Source organism: Mastomys coucha, unplaced genomic scaffold (genome assembly GCF_008632895.1).
Source record: "Mastomys coucha isolate ucsf_1 unplaced genomic scaffold, UCSF_Mcou_1 pScaffold21, whole genome shotgun sequence".
In the NCBI taxonomy this organism is placed as follows: Eukaryota; Metazoa; Chordata; class Mammalia; order Rodentia; family Muridae; genus Mastomys; species Mastomys coucha.
Window position 1 is genome coordinate 105,055,234 of NW_022196904.1, and position 23,705 is coordinate 105,078,938.

Consider the following 23,705-nt stretch of genomic DNA (forward strand, 5'->3'; position numbering starts at 1 on the left):
AGCTGAACCCTGCCTGGTGACTTCTAGAGAGCGTGAGGGAAGCCCCTATCCTCACCTCTCTGCTGATGTCCAAGTCATAGTCTTGTGGCTCCAGGTCCAACTCCATGACAGGTGTGGCTTGCACTTTCAGCCAGCCCTCCTCTTTGTCTTTTCTGTCACCCTGTGCAGCCCGCTCCAGCAGCTGCAGGTCAAAATCTTGTTCTCGCTTCCACTGGCAACAGAGGAGAGGGTTAACCTCACTTCCTGACCCATTCAAGAGCCACACAGGGCCCTGAGGCCTGGGGTCCTGAGAAGATGGACTTTTGAGACGTTAGGCAAGTGTCATAGCTGTTTGTGTGTGTGTAACTGAAAAACAACACCTCTGCCATTGTCCTGTGGCCTCTTCCACACTGCTGGCTGGGCTCTGATCTAGGATCTCTGAGTATTCAAATGTGCATCCTTAGCATACTGAAGGAAAACCCAGCCTAAGGTGGTCCACAGGGATCCAAACTATTTCCAGGAATTAGAGGGTGGCCTGCCCCTCCAAAATACCCCTCCCTCAAAGCCTTCTGGTTTAGGAGACATACACTTCAGATGGGTGCACCAACAGTGGGAAAAAATAAATCCTTCACAGCCTTCAAGCTCTTGGGGATCACCTCTCTGCTGGGAGTTCGGGAAAGGCCTGATGCAGAGTTGGGGAACCTGCATCCCAGCATTGGTAGAGCGTTCCAATCGGTTCCAAGGACTTGGTTGGCCACCAGTATAGCAAACTGCTGTGGAAAATAGTAACCATTTGAGGTAAGACATTTTCCTTAAACTAGAAAACAAACTAAAAAGTGAGGTCAAACGGAATTGCTCCAAGGCTGTTTTACAGTTGCAACTTTGTATCAACGTCTCTTCCCAGGAGGGAAAATCTACCAAAGCTTGTCTGTACCGCTCCAAGATGGCTTTCTGAACTTCCAGCAGAGAGGTCATCCTCAAGAGCTTGAAGGCTGTGAAGGGCACATTTTTTCCCACTGTTGGTACACCCACCTGGAGTGTATGGCTCCTAAACCAGAAGGCTTTGGGGGAGGGGTATTTTGGAGGACTTCAGACCTCTGACCTTAAAAGAACAAAGGACTCTCTTGTGAGGATGAGAGGATGCTGAGGCCTCAGGTGGTCACCTCCTCCGTCTCACTCCATTCATCTCACAGTACCCCAGCGGCCAAAGATGCTTCACACCCCACCCCACCTGAAGCCCAAGGTGCCCATCGCCCCCATCACCCCCATCGCCGTGCCAGCACGCTCCACACATTCATGCACAAGCTCAGGTTCTCCATAGCAAACCAACAGAATTGTGTGTGGTGATGGTTTTCCAATTACAGTTTGGAAGACTTAGGCAATTGAAGTTCAGGGATAAATTTAATGGTTCACAAAGAAAACACACAATTCCTTACATGCTCACAAGTGCTCAAAAAGAGACAAGTCCTCATTTAAACCCAGCCTGATTGCTTCCACAAACAGCAAAAGTTCACCGCACTCTGCAAAGTACCCTGCGGAAGAACCACGCCAATCCGTCATGGGGAGCAACACGTTTATTGGCGTTGATGAGACTTACACAGCCTGTTTTTCCCCCAAAGGAAAAGTACAAGGTATTGGAATTATGGTTTTGAAATACTCTCTGTGTTCCAGACAGCAGGTTGTAGAAAGTCAGGTTACCCCTTATGATGTTTGCTTATAATACTTAAAAGTTAATGGGTTTATAGCTTTTAAAAACATTATTCTAGCCATTTGGTGACTAATAGCTGCAGAGAGGCCCTCTGAATGAATACAGTTTATTTTGCTATCTATCCAAGTTACTATATCAGAATTATAAAAGCTTTTCCATAAGGAATTGCATGATGGGATAGGAGGAATTACCACCAAATGGCCTCAGACCACGCACTCTCTAAATTTGATGTTTATTGCCCAGTGTAAGGCATGGAATCGGTAAATCCCCAATGCCCAGACCTCTGCTAATGACTGTGGTCCTCACAGAGCAGCTTTTGGGATGAGTGAATTACCAGTCAGTTGGCCTACACAAAGCAGAGCAGTGGAAAGGTAAGCCACACCTAGGGATGTCTGCTAGGCTGGGGAGCAGTGAGCTGCTAGTACAAGCCTGGTCATAGACAGCACTGGCCAATTAGAGAGGGGCCAGTACCAATTCAGAGCATCTGTAAAGACAATCAGGCAGGATTAGAGGCAATGAGCGGCGGACACTAGAAGCGTAGGAGCTTGTGCAATGAATTAGGGAGGGAGCAGTCAGGCTAGAGGGCTGGGGAACTGGGGGCTCCAAACCCAAAAGTCAAATGGAATGTTCCTACAATGGGCCTAAGGCAACTGTGGGCAGGTGCAGTATCAGCCATCAGGGGCAGCACCAATTTCCCTAGCCCTCCTGAGTACCTGAGGCCTCAGCACCGCAGGCTGTGGGAGACCACCAGCACCTCAGGGTTGGGGATGACAACCCTTATTCAGTTGCCTTCCCTGGCTGCAGTATCTGCTTGGGAGACTGGGAGGCTGTGTGGTTGACTTGCATAACATATCATTCCTCCCCATCTTCCTCTACTCCTCGAATCCTACACTCTCAAGTCTGCAGTTCAGCCCAGAGCCTCCTCTCACTCAGCGTGGAGAAAGGATGAGGCCTCTGTTGCTAGATCCTCCCTACTACTCTGTTTCCTGTCATCCTCTGGCCAGCTCACACGTACAGCTGGGGTTGTGGACAAGCAGCCCCTCGGGATGTTCTCTCAACCACGTAAGTCACCCTGGGAGGTGACATGCATCTGCTTGAGGGACTTAGGGAAGTTCTGGCCTCTGTCCCAGCCCCGCTTAACATACTGAGCCGAGATCTCCAGGCAGTGGCTGGCTGAGGTACCGGGCTGAGAGCAGACCCGTCCTCTCTCCTTGGCTTAGAGTCCTCTTGCGCTCCCGGACCAGAGCCTTCTGGTGTCGCTTCATCCGCTCCAGCTGCTCTTCCGCACTCATCTTGCCCCGCTGGTGGTCCCCTGAGTACAGGCGCTCCAAGGCACTCTTGGGTCTCTGAGGAGGAGGGGGGACACAGAGTAGATGGGGAGAGAGGCACTGCTCCTTCCTGCTTTTAGTGCAGGGTCTCAGACTAGGCTGGACCTAAATTCACTACTTAGCCAAGGATAACCTTAAACGCCTGACCCTCCCAGCTGTTCCTCCCAAATGCTGGGATTATAGGTGTTGACAATCAAACCTGATTTATGCAGTGCTGGGGATCGATCAGACCCAGGGGCTTGTACATGCTAGGCAAACACTCTACCAATTAAGCCACACCCTCGCCTTCTCCCTGCTTAGTCTCTTTCTCATACACTCTTTGGGCTCATCTTAGCCACAGAGAAGCACTTCCTCTAATTACCCAAAGCCTCTCTTCCTAAAGAATTTTCTGGGCAGAGGCCGACCCCGAGGCTGGGTTTACCAGGCTAAGGTGACAATCTGCACTCCAGGGTGAACCTAGGGTATAGGTCTCCTGGACTTCTCATGGCCCTGACAAGCTTGGCAGTCATCAGAAAATAGAGACAGCAGTGTAATGAATGGCCTTTTTGTTGAGTGGTAGGTAGGTGTGTGTGTGTGTGTGTGTGTGTGTGTGTGTGTGTGTGTGTGTGTGTGTGTGAAGGAGAGAGAGAGAGAGAGAGAGAGAGAGAGAGAGAGAGGGAAAGAGGATCCTAAGTTCCTGATGGCTTGCTGGTCACTGCCATCCCAGGGCTCCTTCCTTCTATGGAGTGTGAGCCCCTCCACATCCCATGGTCACTTACAGAGAAGGTTGCACTGCTGTTTTCAGCATTCAGACCCCTCCGGAGTGTGACATAGGGAGCAATGGTGGACGACTGCTGGAGCCTGGACGTGGAGCCGGAGAGCCCTTAGCAAGGAAGAAAGACTCAGATGTACAAGTGCTGTGGTTGGACACGCCTCAAGCCCTCCCTAATGACCCTCACACACACACCACTCTCCCGAGGGACCAAAGAGCCTTGTAAACAACCCACTTGTCTTGGTCTTTTCTCCTTGAGCCTAGATGAGGCAGGACACACAGAGAGAAGAGGGTTGGCCTGGGTGGCCTTTGTCCCCACTGAGCTGTGTACGACCCTAGCTCTGTTCCATGCAAGAAGTGCTGGGCTACAGCAGGCGGGAAGGGATAGAAGAACCTTCACCCCTGCTCCATGGAGAATCCAGCTAGGGATAAACAGGGAGCGCAGTGAAGAGACCATGGGCTGAAGAAAGGACTCCCTGAGTCTCAGGCTGACACAGGTCTGATATGGCCTCATTGCTGGTTCCCAGCACCCTAGCCTGCAGGCTGCCATGATCTGGAGCCAAAGCTCTGAGATTGGTGCCCCCTCTGTGATCAGCTAACTGGCAATTGCTTAATTTCTCTTACCTTAGGTTTCTTTTTCCTTAATTTTATTTATGGATATTGGAGATATATATCATGCAAGAGTTATGTGAACAGTTGCGAACCATCATGTGGGGTGCTGGGAATTGAACCTGAGTCCTCCTGGAAGAACAGTCAGCCTCTTAACCACTACACAATCTTTCCAGCCCCTGCCTCCGTTTCTGGATCTTTAAAATGAGAATCCTAACAGCACCTGCCTACCAGCACTGTTGAGTATGAGGCTCATACTGAACGGGTCAACAGTGTCAGACTTAAAGGCAATCACTGTTGTTGCTTTCGGAGGCAGAAAAGGGAGGAAAACCAAACCACTCCTGAGGTCAGACTGGTACTCCCTTTCAGCAGTCACAGCTAGATCCTGTGCAAGCCAAGCTTGGAAGGAGGTCTGTGTAGAGGCTGTGAGTGCTAAGGAAGTGTGAAATTCCTGAAGGAGTCACAGTCTTGCCTTACCTCTGCCTGGCAGCGTCTGGTACCTGCTCTCAGAGCCCACGAGGCCCAGGGAGGGTTGAGGCACGTCCCCACTGAGGCTGGCCAGCTCAGGCTCACTCACGTAGGACCGGAGCTCCACCTGTGGACAGAGTCTGAGGCTATCAAGTCACTATCGTCACACCGCCCCTTTCACTCAGTGGACACGCCTGGTCTTCACAGCTCACCTTCAAATCCCCGTTCACACACTGGCCCTGCTCCCGGTCCCTCTTCCTCTCATCCGACTGTCGTTTTAGCCCTCGCACAGATGTGTGCCGAATGATGGTGGCTTCTCTTGGCAGAGGTGGCACAGCCGGGGGCTGGTCCTCTGGGCTGTAGAGTTCAGGAAGTGGTGGCCTGGGAGGTGCCTCGTCTTCCTGTGCAGAAAGAGAGCCAGATCCAGTGTAAGAGGGATGGGATTGAAGGGGGTGCTCTTACGAGGCACTGCCACAGGGTCAGCCACTTCAGATGTACATCATCACCCCAGCCAAGGAAGCTTGGAGGGGCCATCTCCATTCTGACTCTTCTCTTTGATAAGGCATGCTTTGTAGTTTAAAGTGCTACCAGTGACAGTGTGTTCCCAGCTCCAGCACTCAGTGTCCTGGATCTATGTTCTTGGCAGTGTCAAATGACACCTGCTTCCTCAGCATGTACATCAGGAGAGGCAGGATGCTGACTACCTCTTCTAAGATGGTGACAGCACCCACCCCAGGGACAGACATCTGCCAGCCCTATAGTGTTCAGCCTGAGCAGACTCCGGGTGGCTCTCACATAGACCTGGGTCCTTCTGTGGGGGGATCTGTCCATCAGTCGGCACTCTCTTCTTTCGCTTTGAAATGAACCTTCTTACAAAGTCTCTCCTTTCCAACTAGTGGACTGACAAGAGGGCAGGAGAGGCGGTTGCTCACTTCCTGGGAGGAAGGGGACAAGGCTAGTCTCCTTGGTACTCAATGTACTTGCTGGGTTCTTGGGGGCTGTGGCTCTCCCATGCCAGGAGACCAACCTGATTGCCAAAAAAACTCACTCACTGTTGACAGCTGTACCCCTTCCTCACTAACTCTCCCCTCTTTACTCTAGTCTGACCTTCTATTTCAGGATTTCATAAAATCTAGGGAAGAGTCCAAGCTGGTTTTGCAAAAACCAGCTTTTGGGGGGGAAAAAAGTTTCACATTTTAGTGTGTTTGCACATGTATGTCTGTGTGCATGTGTGTAAGCATATACATGCCATGACGTGCAAATGCTGTCAAAGGCAACATGTGGGGATCTGTTCTCCTCTGCTACCATGTGGGTCTTGGGGGGTCTAACTCAGGTTAGGCTTGGCAGTGAGTGCCTTTACCCTCTGAGCTACCCTCACTGGTCTCCTGTCAGCAGCCTTTGAAACCAAGCACTTCACTGGTGGGCAAAAGGTAAGCCGTCTGCCTAAGACAGGCACAGGCTCCCTAGAATCAGCAGTTTCCAACCATGACAAGCCATCAGAATCACCAGTGTCCAGAAAGCTCTCCACAAAGATAAGCCCAAAATACCCATTGTCTATGATTGAAGAAAATGGCTAGAGATAGGGTGGCTGAGGGACATTTTCTTAGACACTTTCTCTGCGGCTCTTGTTCCTCTGTTCTTTAAAATTACCCATGATTATTTTTTAGTTTTGTTTATTTATTTAGGGTTTTTTTTGAGTCAGAGTTTCTCTATTAAGCCCTGGCTGATCTGGAACTCAGATCTACCTGTCTCTGCCAAGACTGAAGGCGTGTACCACCATGCTGAGACCATTTCCAGTTTTTTGTTTTGTTTTGTTTTTTGTTTTGGTTTTTCGAGACAGGGTTTCTTTGTGTAGTCCTGGCTGTCCTGGAACTCACCCTGTAGACCAGGCTGGCCTTAAACTCAGAAATCCGCCTGCCTCTGCCTCCCAAGTGCTGGGATTAAAGGCGTGCGCCACCATCGCCCAGCTCAGAATGGATATTTTAATAGAAACCTTGCATTACATGCAGGTGCATGTATCCACATGTGGGTGTACACATACGAGGGCACATGTCCTCAGAGGCTTCAGATCTCCTGGAGCTGGAGTTCCAGGTGGTTCCAGCCACCTGCTCTTGGTGCTGGGACCCAAACCTCCAGCCTCTCAGAAAGCAGTCAGTATTCTCAATCACTGAGCTGTCGCTTAAGCCCCAGATAGTCCATTAAAAAAAAAAAAAAATTCAAGGTATCAAGGCCAGCCTGGTCCACAAAGTGAATTCTAGTATAGCCAAGGCTACACAGAGAAACCATGTCTTAAGAACAAAACAAAACAAATTTGAGATTTATTTTTATTTTATGTGTATGGGTATTTTGCCTGCATGTATGTCTGTGAACATAAATGCTCGGTGCCAAAAGAAGGCATCAAATCCCCTGGGACTGGAGTTATAGTCAGGGCTGGCTGCCATACAGGTGCTGGGGATTGAACCTGGGTCCTCTGCGAGAGCAGTCAGCATTTTTAACTGCAGAGCCATCTCTCTAGCCCCAGGACAGTTATTTCTGTTACACACATGTAAATGTCTAAAACAAGCAAACAACCATACAAAATAATAAAACGGAGGCTGCCAACACTAACTGCTTTTCCTGAGGCCCCAGATTCTATCCTCCGCTCCAGAGAAAACTGAGATAGCTCAGAAAAATGAGAGACTTGTGAAGAACCCAGTGAAAAACTGAGGACTGGCATCTTAGTGCCCTGGCTCCCAGGCTGGCACCTCTCCCTCTGTGCCCAGCCCTGGCTGCTAGGCACCTTGCTGCACATCAGCAGCCTCCTCCCCATCAAGGCTGCTGCTCTGGTCTGCACCTCACATTGGGCTTTGGGTGGGAGATCTCAAAATGGAGCAAAACCAGCAATTCTGCCAATGCAGCTTTTAGGAGTCATTGCCCAAGCTAAGGCAGACTCTGCAATGATGCAGGTGTTGGGGGTCACTCACGTTTGCTGTAAGCCACACTTCACCCCTGCTGTAAGGAAGCCCAATGAACTCACTGGTCATCAAGCTGTACTTAGGTGGAGTCATTTCTTTGGTATGTTATCAGTGTCTTATGTGAGGTGACCTGACTGTGTTCGTATCTCTCGAGGAAGTCACCCAGCACACCCTCAGCTCCTAGCTGCGGCAGCTTACCGCCTGAGGCTTTGCCTTGGTTGGTGACTGCAGAGGAGACATCACTTTCCTCAGCTGGGGCGGGTGAGGTCGGTATGGCACATAGGTCTGCAGCTGCGGAAAGAGTCGGACCTCCAGAGGTGTCCGCACGGGGCTGGTGGGAGGGCTGGGCTGCAGGGCCGGCTTGCTCTCAGTTGGAGAGAGTGAAGGCACAGATGGGTGAGGGAACAAAGGCACCGTTTTCCTTTCTGAGGGTACAGGCAGAAACGATACAAGGGAGACTCTCAGTGCATGGGCCATTCTGCCTGCCCCTCCGTGTCCTACACCAGGAAGATGGCTGGCTGTCTTACCTGGATTTTTGACAGATCCCACCAGGACTCTGTAGTTCTCTTTATTCACACTCAGGCCTGCCATGACATCTTCAATCCTCCACAGATCCTTCTGTATCTGTGACTTCTCCTGGGGAACACAGTGGGCCTGTTCAGAATCTTCTTGGCTCCTCACTAAAAGTTTCTTCTGAGGATTTGTCTTTAGTCAGAGTCCTTTACCATAGGGGTGGCACAACCTTTGAAACCTGCCAGGCCCCACTCAAAGTCTGCTTGAGAAGCAGGCCAGTGAGGAATGTTGGGGCGAGCAGTGTTCACCAGCTCAACTGGCCTACTTTACCTAACTTAAAAATAAATGGTCTGCAACAGCATAGGATGAACTTAAATGACGCATGCAACACCTAATCAGTCTCACCAAGACGGACGGTGGTGGGGAGCCTGGACCAGAGGAAGGGAGGGGGAAGAGAACAGGTTTTCACTTTCACAAGATGGAAGATTCTGGAATATGGCTGCACCACATGGGAATGGACTTATACTGCTCAGGTGTACTCTTAAACACAGTGGGAATGCCTGCTGTGGTGGTACGCGCACCCTTACTGTCAGCACTCAGGAGGCAGAGGCACAGGGAGTTCTGGCTTACATAGTTGGAGGCCAGCTGGGGCTACATAATGAAACTCTAGCTTAAGGAAAAAAAGGGGGGGGGGGCTAGAGAGATGGCTCAGTGGTTCAGAGCACTGACTGCTCTTCCAAAGGTCCTGAGTTCAAATCCCAGCAACCACATGGTGGCTCACAACCATCTGTAATGAGATCTGACGCCCTCTTCTGGAGAGTCTGAAGACAGCTACAGTGTAATTATATATAATAAATAAATCTTAAAAAAAAAAAAAGAAAAAGAAAAAAAAATGGATTAGCATTTCAAGTTCAAGGCCAGCATGGTTTATGCAAACCTTTCTGAGACCTTTCTCAAAAAGCATGGGCTACAGATATACCTCAGCAACAACTAGAACCAACCTTTGGGAATATTTTAGCAATAGGAGTACCTCAGTATGTTCAAGCTATTACAGTATTATGGACTGTTGTATCTAATGAAGGGAGTTATGGGGCTTGGGGGTGGATGGGGGGGGAATAACAGTGGGATCTAGGGTTTCTCTGGGGTCATCTGAACCAGAGGCAAGAGTTTTCACATTGTCCTCAGAATCTCCAAGAACCATCTATGAGTGGGGGACAGTAGGCCCATGGGAAAAGAGAAAACAAAATTCTCCAGAGAAGTTCCTTGGTTTCTGTGGGTTAGAGGAACATCCCGAGTTCACATATTCACTAAATGATCTGAAAGAGGAACCTAGCTCAGAATCCCATCATCAGTTAGCAAGTCCAGCTCTCAAAGTGGCATGTGGCATAGTGTGGTGCCCTGTGCACAAGATGCCTCCAGGAACACTTGCTGAATTCAAATATGCCGAATCTATGTCAAAGCCCCAAGAAGAGACAGATCTGAAGTACAGTGGGAAAACAGGCCATTTTCTAATTTAAAAACTTTGAGGGTGGGGTAGAAGCCTGATGCTTATTACAATAGGAGAGAGCACAGGCCAGCTAGAATGTCCTGACTTTTTTTTTTTTTTTTCTCCATGTAGTCCTGGCTGTCCTGGGACTTGCTCTGTAGACCAGGCTGGCCTTGAACTCAGAGATTGGGTCTCCTCTGCCTCCCAACTCTTGAAATTAAAGGTGCTCATCACCTTTATGCCCTCTGAATATTTTGACTTTAAGCTAAAGTCACTTCTTCCAATTTGGCCAGGGGTCACAGAGGTAGGGATCAGCCAGTCTGGCTCCAGAAATGAGCAAATGAACATAAATGAGAGAAGAGGAGACTCCAGGGACTGATTCAAACTTTCTCCTCAGGCCAATAAGTGACTACCAGAAACAAGACAGAGGCTGGACTTCCTGCTGTTGTCTAAGAATCCAAGAGAAATTCACCCTGGACCTCCAAAGTACACTCCAGGTGGATATAGGGACTGAACTAAGTTCCTCTTGGCTCTGCTCTTTTAAAGGATCAGCTCTTTCCCAAACACTGAGAGTTAGGCACCGAGAACAAAGAGTTCCCTGCTAAGGTAGAACTTGGGACAGCTGCTTGGCAGAGTTCACAGCCCTAACAGGCTAGTTTTGGAGATGAGGGAGGTGACAACCCTCTCTCTTGGTCACCTGGAAGAAAAAGGCTCTCCTGTGTTGCTCCTGCAGGGTCTGCTTTAGCTGTTCCACATCCTTCTCCAACTTCAGGTACTCGTTCCATGCGTTTTCCATCTCCTATTGGCAAGTAAAACACTTCTGGTCCCTAGATGTGCCCTCACCTTGTCCCCTCCCAGCCTCAAGGACACCCACCCCTAACCTGCTGCCCCCTAGGTAAAGATGGAAGGGGAAGGCTTAGGCAGCCTGGTGGAAAGGAGATAGGAGCAGGTAATCCTGGCCAACTGTGCTCCCCCAAGACGGTTTTCCTCCCTACCCTGGTGGGAAGGTCAACACCACACTAGACTGACAGCCACAACGGTGGACATTCTGACATCTCAGAATGCACTATGCAGACTAAAATACAGTCTGCAGACTTCTCCAAGAAACTGGGCATCCCTCAACTATCCTGATGGAAAGAAGCCTAGGGTGTGGATACAGTCAGACATAATCACCTGGATAAGTCACCACCACAGGAGGCAGTGACAAGTTCTCACTCCTGGCCTCATCTCAGCATCTCAGGGAAATGGGAATACAGCCATGCCCAGCCCCCAGGGGAAGTGCCTGCTACCTCTTTACCCTCTACATACCGTGGACTCTCTGCAGAGCTCCGCACGGATGTGGACAAGGTCCTCCTGCAGGAGCCTCTGCTGGCAGGTGATCTTCTCCAGGTGCTGTGGCTGGTCTCGGTACTGCTCTGTCTGCCTGTGCAGCACCTCCAGCACGGATTCGAGCTGGTCCTGTGCCAGAAAGGACCAAGAGCAAGAGGGTGGGCGAGCTATCCCCCAAGGAACCAAACAACTGAGGCCAAAGAGGCGAGCTGAGCGGGAACAGACACGGGGCCTTGGACAGCAGCTCATTGGCCCATGAGGCAGTCTCAAGAAAGCTCTGCCTCAGCTTTCTTATCTACAAGGTAGGTGCAGAAGCTTCTGATCCCTTATAGATTATCTGGAAACAAATGGACAAATCGACAGAGAACCTTTGCAAGATCTTGTGAATGCCACAGATCTTCAACACCACAAATATAGCTTATTAAAATACAAAGACAGAAAAGTCAACCTGAAGCCATAACTGTGGTCCCAGTTCACTCTTGCCTTCCCAGCCCAGATCCCTGGGGTAAGGAACCCGAGGAAGCAAAAGGCGTTGCCAGGTGTGAAGAGGGCCACTTTCTCCAAGGCAGACCTCTGGGTTTTGTGTGAAGCCATCAGAGCTACCAATGAAGAACCTCTCCTAGGCTGAGACATGGGCCAGCACAGAGAAGGGGTTACTTGAACCAAGCAGACTATTCTCCCTAAAAGGAGGGGAGTGTTGAGGTTTGGTCTGTTACTCTGTACTGTAATGCTGAATACTAGACCCCAAGATCTGGCTGCCTCAGGGATGAAGAGATCTGCATGTGCACCGAGTGATGCTATGTAACCATGTTCCTTAGTTTAAAACTACTAGTTAAATAAAGAGGCCTCCAGCCTGGAGCTGGGCAGAGGGGAGGTAGATGGGGCTTCGGTTGCTGGGCTTTGGGGTCTGAAGCAGAGACCATGAGGAGATCAATCAGAGAGGTGAAGAGAGACGAAGATACCATGAGGTAAGTGAATTGTGAGAACATGGTCATGAGGACTGGCCAGTTGGAGTTAAGAGTGGCCCAGGCAGAGCGTGGCAAGTTCTATCACAGTTATTGACAGGGAAGTAGACAAGGAACTAGACAAAATAGCTCCGAGGGTTGATATCTGCCCAGCTCTAGAGCTTTAAGACTTGTTATAAACATAAAGGATTTATTTGGGAACTGAATGATCGAAGGTGGGGTAGAAACCCTCAATTAATTTTAATCACAACAGGGGAAGCTCAGATAGCTTTTGAGGAATACCCTTAGATAAAAAAAAAAAAGACTGAATAAACTAATACCCTTGTTTATGTTTTATGTGGTTTTTTTGAAATAGGACTAAGCATTGTATAGCTGAGGATGAAAATTTTGATTTGGAGTCTACCTTCCAAGTGCTAGGCTTATAGTGTATGCTAATCATACCTGTTTATGTATTTTATAGGGCTTCACACATGTTCACACAAGCACTCTATAGCCTGTTACACCACTGCCCCCTCCTGTTGATTAATGCTAACACAGGAGTGCCAATACTGTGTCAGCAAAGCCAAGATGGGTACTGTCCCCCCTCCCTCCCATCCCACTACTATGCAGAAATCATGCATACTTTGTTCTCCTTGAGAGCTCGGATCTTGTCTTCCAAGTCCTGGAGTATCCTGTCTTGTTCACAGAAGATGCTCAGCTTGACCTATGAGCAAGAATGAGTTGGAGAGGACTGGGGGAAGGGAGTGAGAACATGGTGCATGGCATCAGGAATAAGAGCAGAAAGCCTCTGGACAGAGAATATGGAAACCCTTCCGGAAGCTTCCCAGGTCCAGGTCAGGAGGTGGCCAAGGAGCCAGCCTGTCACTGGTAACTCACATCAATGTCACTCTCGGCGATCTTCATGGGCTTCAGACTTCGATCCTTAAGAAGGTCTCGGCCTGTCATCTGGGAGGTGAACAATTTAATGATTAACGTGGTATGTGGAGCCAAGTAGCAGGACGGAAGGTTAGTCCTATGGTGGATGGATGTGGAAGTCTCAGCAAGGCAGGAGGCTCATGGCACAAAATGGACAAGAACTTGAGCACTATCTGCATTGTTTTAATGCCTGCTTCGTTTTACGGAAAAACTGAAACCTGCCGGTGATCCTAGTAGAAGCATTAAGTGTCTCAAATTAAAGAAAATGCAGGTGCTCAAGTCCCAGGGTCATCAGTATGCCCCAAATGAGCATGACACATTTCTATGAGTCTTTGGAGATTTCTCATTGGTAAAAGAGGTGTGCTACTATACCTAAGGACAAACACAGTTTGTCCGGTTGCTGACCAGGTCTCTGTTTCAGGTCTCTGAGAAGCCACTTCCCCATGGACAAGGCCAGGGACACAGGTCAGACCCAGCCAGTGGTTTAAGATTCACACCCAGACAACCAGGCTTGGCTGTACTCACGTGAGTTACAACCTATCTTACCACCTCAACAAAGCAATGAACAAGTCACCCACACTTCCAGGCCAGTAGAACACCCCATTTTACATCCCCAGTCAACTGTAAGCAGGCACCTCACTGCCTTCCTGTTCTCATTGACTCCTGAGAAGTGGATTCCGACTCTCTATCCCATGCTTCCCTTTCCCCGGGCACCTTCCTTTCATAGGCTGTGAAGATGTGGGTCTCTGTGGCTAAGGCAAGGTCAGGTTAAAGCACCTCAAGTCAGACAGCCAGCCTTCCTCTGTTCTGTTTTGCAGCTCTCACCAGTAGACATGGAGAACAGGGTAACCATAGCAGAGTCAGGTACTGTGTGTGTGTGTGTGTATGTGTGTGTGTGTGTGTGTGTGTGTGTGTGTGTGTGCGCGCGCGCACGCGCGAGCTAGGCAGAGGGCTCCAGAATGAACAGACAGCCATTTGCTGAAGTGATAGTCTTTGTTTTCTCCCCACCCCATCTGGAAGGGCCAAGAAGTTTGCCAGTATGAGCCAGGAGTCAAAAGTGCTATCAATCATTCTCTTCAGACTAACCACAGCCATGTGCCCAACTGCCCTACACCCTCCCTCAGCAAGTCCAAGCCACTATCAAATGACTTCTTTAAAAGAATATTTATTTTCTATGCATGGTATTTTGCCTGCATGTATGTCTGCGTATCATATCATATGCATGGGTCTATAGACTCATGGAGGCCAGAAGAGGTTGTTGGATCTCCTGTAACTGAAGTTACAGACATGTGAGTTGCTATGTGGGTGCTGGGAATGGAACCTGTGTCTTCTGGAAGAGAAGCCAGTGCTCTTCTTGACCACTGAGCCATCTCACTACAGAAGGCAAACGACTTCTCACTTTGAGCTGAGGACTGCTTCCATTTGGTCACACAACTACAGGCAGGGACCCTGGCCTTGGTTATTTTGTGGTAGAGTCTGAATATAAAGCCTGGCATGTGAGGAAGAGTTCAGCAAGCATAGACCCTTGGGGTCTATGCAGAGTATATATACAAAAATGCATATACATAGTTAGAACACATGGAGGCCTGAGGGGAGGGCTGGGAGTTGGTCTCTTCTCTGAAGAAGCTGGCCTTGGCTCGTTAACTAGCTAGAAATCACTTTCAAATTGAGGTGCACTCTGGGGATTTCCCCCAGCAAACTCTCCCCCCCCATTTCCCCTGAAGCTTTTTTATTGAGGATGTTTTTGATGCTTAAATAAGGCGGAGGATCTAACTGAGCAACGCCTCATTTATCCAGCACCATCAGGAAAGAAATGAGGACATTCTGAGAAAGAGAAATCTGAATTAAGCCTTCTGGTGTCACCCCCTCTGGAAGTGTGTCCTTTACTGCTGTCCCCTCTGGAAGTGTGTCCTTTACTGCTGTCCTCAGTGACCCTGGGGCCAACCTTTTGTTTCTCTCTCCCTCCAGGGATACCTGCATTCCCTCTCTTCTAAGAAATAGGTGTCTCTCATTCTCCCTGATGAGAGATAGGATGTTGGGAGTTGGGAATTCAAAGTCCTTGCCTTTCTTTCTTCCTTTTGAGTGGGTCTGGTGTCCTTCAGTGTGTCCCTCTCACACAGGGTGCCTGTCACTGCTGTGGGGCTTCCAGTATCAAATTACAATGATGTTTGCTCATTTCTCCTCTCCAGACACATTAACCACATTAGGCGGGGCACTGTGGAGACTAGGATGTATTTTCTCTCTATCCTTGAAGCCCAGCCAGGGCCTGGCATATGGAGGAGATCTGGAGAATGTTAGCTGAGTGAGTTCATGAACATGTCCAAATCAGACAGGCTGGTTTGGCTTCCGATGGAGTAAAGGTCACAGGCGACAGGGCACCAACTCCCTGAAAGACTTATACTCCTCAGAGGTCTTTCAACTTAGCTCTATTCCAGAGAAAGGATGCTCTGATGAACAGGTACAGCCATGGGTAGTACATGGCAGTTACATTCCCCTTTTTAAATTCCGCTCAGCGGTAACAGTATTTCTATCCACTTAAAACATCAACAAATGTCCCTAGTATCTGTCACCAGAAATATCAAAGGTCTCGGGTTCCCATTCATCTTAAAGAATCTCTACATAGGAAGAGACTTGGCCCCTGGGTCACCCTACCTTTCCTCTACCACATCAGAACATGACACTTGCCCCCACCCCCACCCCCAGTCAGTAGCCTCCCTCAGAATGCTCCAAGAGCTGGTTACATAGCAAAGGAGACATGGGGTGGCCATCCAGTTTCAAACTGGGAGCTGCGTGTCAATATCCTGCCCCCAGAAAAGGCAGAGACAGTGGGATCTAAGACTTATCTAAAGTTAAGAACTGCTCTTCCCTCTCGTAAACTCATGCTCAGCCCTACCAATGTGGAGGCAGACAAGTGAGGATGGAGACACAATGCAAGCTGGTGGCAAGCCAGGCAAGCTCCCCACCCCTCTGCAACACAAAAGATGGAGCCACAGGACACCACAGATGAGCGGCTCAGCCACAATGCTGAAGAGAGAGCTTTGGGTTAAAGAAAATCAACTGAAATGACTTGCAGGAAGCGTAGGGCGGTCAGGAGAGCAACTGCTTAAGCAAGTGATGGTGCCGGCCCTGAGCCAGAAGCAATGGAATGGCCCCGCCTGGAGACACGGATCCGATCATCTTACGCTTCTCCCGGGCCGACAGCCCCGTGCTGACTTCTTCAGCACTTTGTAAAGCACGTTGATCAAAGGTTCATTATTTTTAATCTGTTCCAAACAGAAAGGCAAATACAACAAAACGTAACAGGTGAGACATCCAACAACACTGGAAGCAGCCACAGTCTGGGGGCTGGAGAAGGGGAACCTCAGAGATGAGGTGCGCAGACAGTTAAGACAGTTAAGCCTTGGTGATGTGAGCTCCCAGCTTGGGACAGCCTCTAAAGAACTGGCCTAACCAGCTTTGCTTGCTTGGGGGCCCCTGTGTGGGCTGACTATGCACAAGGGCCACTTCCTGGTTCACTTCCTTCCTGAGGAAGGTGAGGGAAAGTCTGACAGAAGAGATCTGCTTCTTCCTGCCTCCCTCACCAGGTTCTGTAATACCTAGAAACTCCGTGTATGCATTCATCTCATTTCTAACAATTATTTCCAACAGAAATTACTCAGACTTCAATTCCACACTTGGGTACAGCTAAATGTTCATGCCTAATCCAAGGATCCAAATGCTTACGACTGGGGTTGTATATAGTCTGTCAGGCCTCAAGATGGCTCAGTATACAATGCTATCACTGAGCCTGAGGACCTGTGCTTAATCTCCAGGAGCCATATGGTGGAAAGAGAGAACCAGCCACTGAAGGTTGTCTCTGACCTCCACATGCAGGCCTTAACATATGCACACACACCTCCATATACACATGCACACAGACACGTTAAAGAAATGCAAAGGAGCCGGGGGGTGGTGGTGGCGCACACCTTTAATCCCAGCACTTGGGAGACAGAAGCAGGTGGATTTCTGAGTTCGAGGCCAGCCTGGTCTACAGAGTAAGTTCCAGGACAGTCAGGGCTACACAGATAAACCCTATCTCAAAAAACCAAACAAAAAAAAAAGAAAAAAAAGAAAAAAGAAATGCAAAGAAAAAAAAAACTGTCTCCACCCCAAGGGGGGTAGATCCCAACCAACAAAGTTTTATTTTTTATTTACAGTACTGGAAATGGAACCCAGGGCCTCATGTATACTAGACAAGTACTTTACCCCAAGTTACATCCCCAGCTTGGTTTCAGAATTCCTACTCACGCCCTCCAACTTTAGTTTGTAGAATCATCAGGAAGGCTTGGCTGCACCCTGGCGGTCCTTGTTGAGCAGGTCTGGACTAGGACTCAAGATTTGGCATTCCTAACAGATTCCCAGGTATTGCTGCCATGACTGGTTGGAAACCACACTTGAAAGCCACCACTTCCAAGATGTAGTTCAGTTGGTTCTGTGATTGTCTAGCCTTGGGCTCCATTTACTACCATATAAAGTGAACATAAATGTACCTGCCAAACCCTAGTACTCGGGAGAAAGAGGCAAAAAGATACAAGTTCAAGGTCATCGGGCATCCAAGGACAACCTGGGATAGAAGAGCCCTTGTTTCAAAACAAAAACAAAAAATACAAAACAACCACTTTGAGGTAATCTTTCTCAACCCTCGCTGTATTTAAAAAACACTGAAGGAATTGGTCGATTAAGTCAGACTCTCTAAACATAAGACTTCAGCATTGATGTGCATTGTAGTGGTTTGAAGGAAAATGCCCCCCCCCTTAGACAGTTAGGAGGTGTGGCCTTGTTGGAGGAAGTGGTCACTGGGCGGGGGGGGGGGGGGGGGGGGGGGGGGGGGGGGGGGGGGGGGGAGGAGGCTTTGAGAACTCAGATGTTCATGCCACATCCAGTATGGCAACCACTTCCTACTGCCTGCAGCTCAAGATGTAGAACTCTCAGTTCCTTCTCCAGGACCATGTCTGCCTATGATAATGGACTAAACCTCTGACCTGTAGTCCAGCACCAATGAAATGTTTTCCCTTATAAGAGTTGCCATGGACATGGTATCTCTTCCCAGCAATAGAAACCCTAAGACATGCATTTTCCAAATTCCCTAGTGGTTTAGTTCATGGCTGGGCTTAGTAATCTCTGTTCCTGAATGGCTGACCTCAAATTTTAGTGTGTGCAACAGTCACACCTGAGTGGAGTAGAGGATCCTGGGCACAAGAGTGTGAACTCAGAAGATATCTTAAAAAAAAAAAAAAAGAACAAAACTTATTTATGCATTCATCTGTGTGTATATCCTATAGTGCACGCGTTGTGGTCAGAGGACAACTTATGGACTTGATTCTCCCCTTCCACGACATGGGTCCTAGTTTCAGGTCATGAGGCTTGGTAGCAAGTACCTATACCTGCTTTACCTCTAACCCCTGCTTTTAAATTTATTTTTATTTATTTATTTTTGAGTCAGCATTTTTGTATCCTTGGCTGGACTGGAACTATGCAGCCCAGCTGGCTTTGAACTTGAAGCAATCCTTTTGTCTCTGCCTTATTGAGTGCTGGGTCTAAAGGCATGCATCATGCCAGGCTCTGAAGTTTGTTCTTTGTGACAGAGAGCCTCTACAGGAAGCTTTGCTGGTTGTCCTGGAACTCACTATGTAGACTAGGCTGGCCTCAGACTCACAAAGATTCACTCTCCTTTGCCTCTCAGTGCCAGGACCCAAGGAGCAAGCCACCTTGCCTGGTTTAAAAAAATTTTTTTAAAGGGAGAAAGTAATTACGTTCTGTGGGCTGGCCTCTAATTTACAGGCTCAAATGACCCCTCCTGTCTCAGTCCCTCAAGAAGCTGGAACCCCAGGTGTGTATCATCATACTTGGCTCAGATCTATATTTTTAAAATCACGTTCCTCGATACTCTAGAAATAGCTGATGCCCCAGATAGCAACCTAAAAATCTCTGCCCCAGAACTGACTTTGGAAACGGACAAGCCCTGATCTCAGGCTCAAACTGTCAGAGGGAGCTCACAGTGCTACAGATGTGAAGGCAACAATGGTACACTCCTCCTAAGAGACAAGGGACTCCCTGGGGTTGAAGGCAACCTTCTGTATCCACAAAGGCATCACCTGAGCAGCCAAAGATACTCTGCTTAGCCTCACCTGGATGCACTTCACTGCTATATAAAAATAACTCAAAGCCGGGAGTACAGGCACACATCCATAGTCCAGGAGCATCACTTAAGCCCAGATATTTGAGAGCAGCCTGGGTAACACTGTGAGACGCTATCTAAAAGGATAATTTTTTTAAAAATGCTATGGATGGGGCTGGAGAGATGGCTTGGTGGTTAAGAGCATTGACTGCTCTTCCGAACGTCCTGAGTTCAAATCCCAGCAACCACATGGTGGCTCACAACCACCCGTAATGAGATCTGATGCCCTCTGGTGTGTCTGAAGACAGCTACAGTGTACTTTCATATACTAAATAAATAAATCTTTTTTAAAAAATGCTATGGATGACAACAACCTGACCACAGCCAGTTAATGGAGTTCAGGTTCTGGGAAGCAGAATTTCCGTGATGAAACACAGCCCACAGACAACAAACTCAGGGCTGTAGTCAGTTCCAGCCATGGATCTTTGCAGACCTCCCTTAACCTCTCTGAGACATGGGTTCTTGGTTAACAGGATAGGGACAGTAATTCCTATTACTCAGTAACTGTGAGAATTAAAACACAAATGAAGCAAGTGCCCAGACACTGCCAGGCAGAACAGAACAGAACAGAAGCTTCACCACTGCTCAGTCCTTTATAGCCTGGCATCACCAAGAGAGCAAGCACTCTCGGAAACATGCTAGCGAAGAGCATCTTCTAAGAGGTGCCTGCATTTGATCTCCTGGCCCCACAGCAAGGATATTCGCCTGAGGGAGAGAAGCCTGTGGAAGGTGCTAGAGAAAAGTCACTACCAGCAAACTCAGGACACCCAGAGAGGTGATAGGCCCTGGATTCTTAGCTCTTGGGACAAGAACACAGAAGAACCTAAGTTGACACATCAAAGTGAGGGAAGGCCACAGATCAGATGTAGGCAGGGGAAGACTATCTCTAGAGAATCTTGTTCTAGGGCTGGGGATAAAGCAGTACAGCACCTGCCCAGCAAGCACAGGCTCTAGGTTGTACCCCTAGCAAAATATGCGCACGCACACACAGAGACATGTGTGCATACGCGCATGCATGCATGCACACACACACACACACACACACACACACACACACACACACACACACACACACACACACACACACACACACACACACACACACACACACCAGACCTTGTCGGTAGCACAAGCAGTTATCCCAGCTACCTGAGGGGCTGGTGCAAGTTCAAAGCCAGCCTGGACTACAACATGAATTCACCAGTCTGGGAATTTATTAATAATCATAAAACAAAAAGTAAAAAGAGATTTGGTGACATAGTTGAATATGCCTCAGAGGTAGGGAGCTTGCATGAGGCTAGAGGTTCAATTCACCGCACCATAGAAAGGATGGTCCCAGAGGGGCACAGCTTGTCTCTTATGCCCAGGGTGGTCCTCAGGACTCATTCAAGTGCATCCATTTCCTCTTCTTGCGCTGTCTCTACCTACAGTGCCTACATCCACATCCCCCTCATTTCAAGAACATCCTGCCCAGCATGTCATAGGATCCCCAGATTGGAGTTCCAATCTGTGTGGCCCTGTGAGAGGACATTCACCACCACAGAGAAAGCCCTTTCAGAAGAGCATTTCTAACTGAACTGTCTGCCTATATCTGCCATCTGCTTGGCTTAATCCTTTTAGAGCCACAGAAAACACATGGTGGCACACCAGAGCTTTACAGCCTGTCTCCATTTCTCCCACGTTGTCCCTAACTCCCTGTCACTGCAATGCATCTGGGAAGCTGCTGCTGTGAGTCTTCTCACGGGCACACTTACCATGGAGAGCCTCCCTTGTTCCATAGACATGGCTGGGGGGAGAGGGGAACCCGAATTCAAAGGTGAAGGGGACATCAGCATACCAAGGGAGGCAGAGTAGGGACGTGCTTAATCCCCCGGACTACTACCCCTGACACGGGAAACTGGAATGATGCACTTAGACACTTAGACTTAGCTGACTTTGAACATTGGTAAACATAATCGGTAAACATAATCATAGGCCCTCGGCCCTGGGCTGTGTCCTGCAGACCTCTTCTAGGTCTATGCATGGCAGACCAGGTCCCTGCCCTCTGACGGAAGCCATGTAAGCATACTGGCCTTTCTGATTATTACTCCATACACAACCTCTCTTCTCTCTCTTGGGCAGATAGAGTCAAGCCTCTTCCAGCTGCAGGAGAGGTTCACCCCTGGACTACTTCCCTGAGAAGGGCTTAGTAATTACAGTAGCAGATACACAAACAGGAAACTCTGGCTACACGTCCAGCTGTTCTCATGACAACGTCAGCATCCAGAATACCTCTTCAGGTGACATAGCTCCTAGCTAAGGAAGCACCCCCGAGGACGCAACTTGCCTCTCCAGCCCATCAAATCCATTCCCTGCCATCCTAACCCAAGCTTGGCTCCCCCAAAGGTTTTACTGCCTTTGGGACCACGGCATCTCAAATGGCATGTGCTGAAAGGCAGGTAGCGAAGTCGATGTGAGCTTTAGGGTAAGTGAGTGCTTGGCCTCAAGTGTATCTCTGTCTCCCCTGTGGCCTTGAGAAAGTAATTTAACCCCTTATGGGACTACGGTGCAAGCTCATGCAGTACAGTAACACTCAGAACATGGGCCATCCCTACTCAGCTTCTGTGTGAGTCTCACAAACAGGAAGCCTTGCTCTGAAGCCTCGTGCCTCAGTCTCTCCTCCTTCATTCTCTTCCTTCCTATAAGGCCTATGACAGTCAGGAGTCAACATGATTTACACCCCTTACTCCATAGCTCTAATCTCACCACTGCACGGCAGTGTCTCTCTTTGGCTTACTCTGGTCCTGTTCCTACCAACCCCATCACAACTGCTCGGAGCCATGATTCCTCAAAGCTCTGCTCACATGCTCCCCACTGCCTTAGAAGCCTTTCTCTCACAGCCCATGGAATTCTCATGACTCCAGCTCAGAACTGAGCCAAAGAGATGTTTGTATGGTCACTGTATACACTATCATTTGGGATATTTTCTTTCCCTAACACATACTATTTGGAAATTTCTTAAAACTAGGACCTTCAGTTTTTCTTTTCCATCTGCCCTTGTCTTCTGTAGAGCTGGGCATACAGCAAGTGCTTAACAGATGCATGAACTAGGAGATATCTAGCCAAAGGTCTAGGTCAGCATGGGCAGCCCTCACCTGTTGCTTTAGGTTCTAGCATTTACAGCTGAGCCCCATGAGGCTGGGAAACAATCCCTACATCAGAAATGTCTTAAGCCAGGTATACAGTGCAGTGAAGATAAACATGGTCCACAAGCCTCTTCCTTCTCTGGGTTGACTAAGGTTACACTCTTCAGTCTGGTCCAGAGCTCTGGCATGAGGAGGGTTCGCCAGAGGGAGCTTGTGGGTTGTGGCAAGTCAGTAGCACCTTTCTTTGGGCTTTTACAGCTCTGTTGTAAAGGCTAAGTCAGAGCCTGAGCTTCAAGTACCCATAGACACCTAGTGCTCAGCTCTAGATGGAGAGGCTACTGGTAGGCCTCAAAGTCCCATGACTCAATGTGGAACTTACCCTCTCATCAACAAACGCAAAGGGCCCCACCATGTCAGACAAGAGTTTTCACTTAGGGTCTGGAACTTGAGTCAGGCTCCACTAAGTAATACTTGCAGAAAGATGAGTGTCCATGATAGGTGGAATCCTGATGCCACTCACCCTTACAGACTTATTACCTTTACTTAAGAGTAGTGTGTGTGCCTGTGTGAACTTATGTGCCTCACATGCATTGGAGTGCCTGTGGAGGTCTAAGGGAATCGAATGCTCTACAACGGATTAATAGGTGAACCACCTGAGGTGGGTGCTGGGAACTGAACCTGGGTCTTCTGCAAGAGCAGCCAGTAAATCCTAACCCTTAAGCAATCTCTCCAGTCCTACCACCCACCTTCAGATCCAGGTACTCCAGGTCCTTCTTCAGCTGGAGGTAGGTGTCATCAGCCTTCCAAGGAAGCAGAGAGGAAAAAACAAAACAGTTACAAACACCATGGTTTAAATAACCTGAGTCTTCGAAAGTAGATCATTCACATTACACTGGAGACACAGGACTACAGCAGATCAACACACCAGGCCACAGAGGAAGCACAGACGCCTTGTTGCAACTCAGAGCCCTCTTTCAGCATTGCAGACTTGGTGGGTCACAGTGGGGAAAGCCAGCTTATCCCTGCACCCATTGTGGTATGATGGGAAGGACCCGATAAGAGGGCCAGGGCAGAAGAGCAGATGAGGCAGATGCCAGAAGATCTGCCCGGAACAGCACTCGCCACACCTGAAGCTAGGATCTCATTGACACAGCAGTTCCAGTTCTTGGCATCAAACCTTTGGTCTGGGTTCTTCACATGCATGAAGTAACAAGACCCCAAGAGACGTGGATAGATGATTGGAAAAGGCAAAGAGAAATAACTTGGATGATCCAGGAGGACCCGGTATGATTTTAGACTCCAGAGGGATAAGCATCAGCTGCTGGAAGTTTTGCTGGAAATTGTGCTCTTTTTGCTTA

At 48.8% G+C, this 23,705-nt stretch overlaps 1 protein-coding gene across 17 annotated transcripts in view; it reads right to left on the bottom strand.

Annotated features, from left to right (window-relative positions):
* Positions 1-23,705, bottom strand: part of Plekha7 (pleckstrin homology domain containing A7) — a 186,096-nt gene that overhangs the window by 9,003 nt on the left and 153,388 nt on the right. For 10 of the 17 annotated variants that reach the window (XM_031388000.1, XM_031388001.1, XM_031387999.1 and 7 more), the window contains 13 exons: positions 23,094-23,147; positions 16,188-16,268; positions 12,967-13,035; positions 12,713-12,793; positions 11,105-11,254; positions 10,494-10,595; positions 8,325-8,433; positions 7,996-8,222; positions 5,056-5,244; positions 4,853-4,970; positions 3,774-3,877; positions 2,833-3,033; positions 56-211 (listed from right to left, as the gene is read on the bottom strand). In XM_031388000.1, coding sequence (XP_031243860.1) covers positions 56-211; positions 2,833-3,033; positions 3,774-3,877; positions 4,853-4,970; positions 5,056-5,244; positions 7,996-8,222; positions 8,325-8,433; positions 10,494-10,595; positions 11,105-11,254; positions 12,713-12,793; positions 12,967-13,035; positions 16,188-16,268; positions 23,094-23,147 — 1,641 coding nt within the window. Of the gene's footprint in view, positions 1-55; positions 212-1,537; positions 3,034-3,773; positions 3,878-4,852; positions 4,971-5,055; positions 5,245-7,995; positions 8,223-8,324; positions 8,434-10,493; positions 10,596-11,104; positions 11,255-12,712; positions 12,794-12,966; positions 13,036-16,187; positions 16,269-23,093; positions 23,148-23,705 lie in introns of those variants that run through there. The other 7 variants (XM_031388007.1, XM_031388013.1, XM_031388002.1 and 4 more) reach the window with 3 other exon arrangements.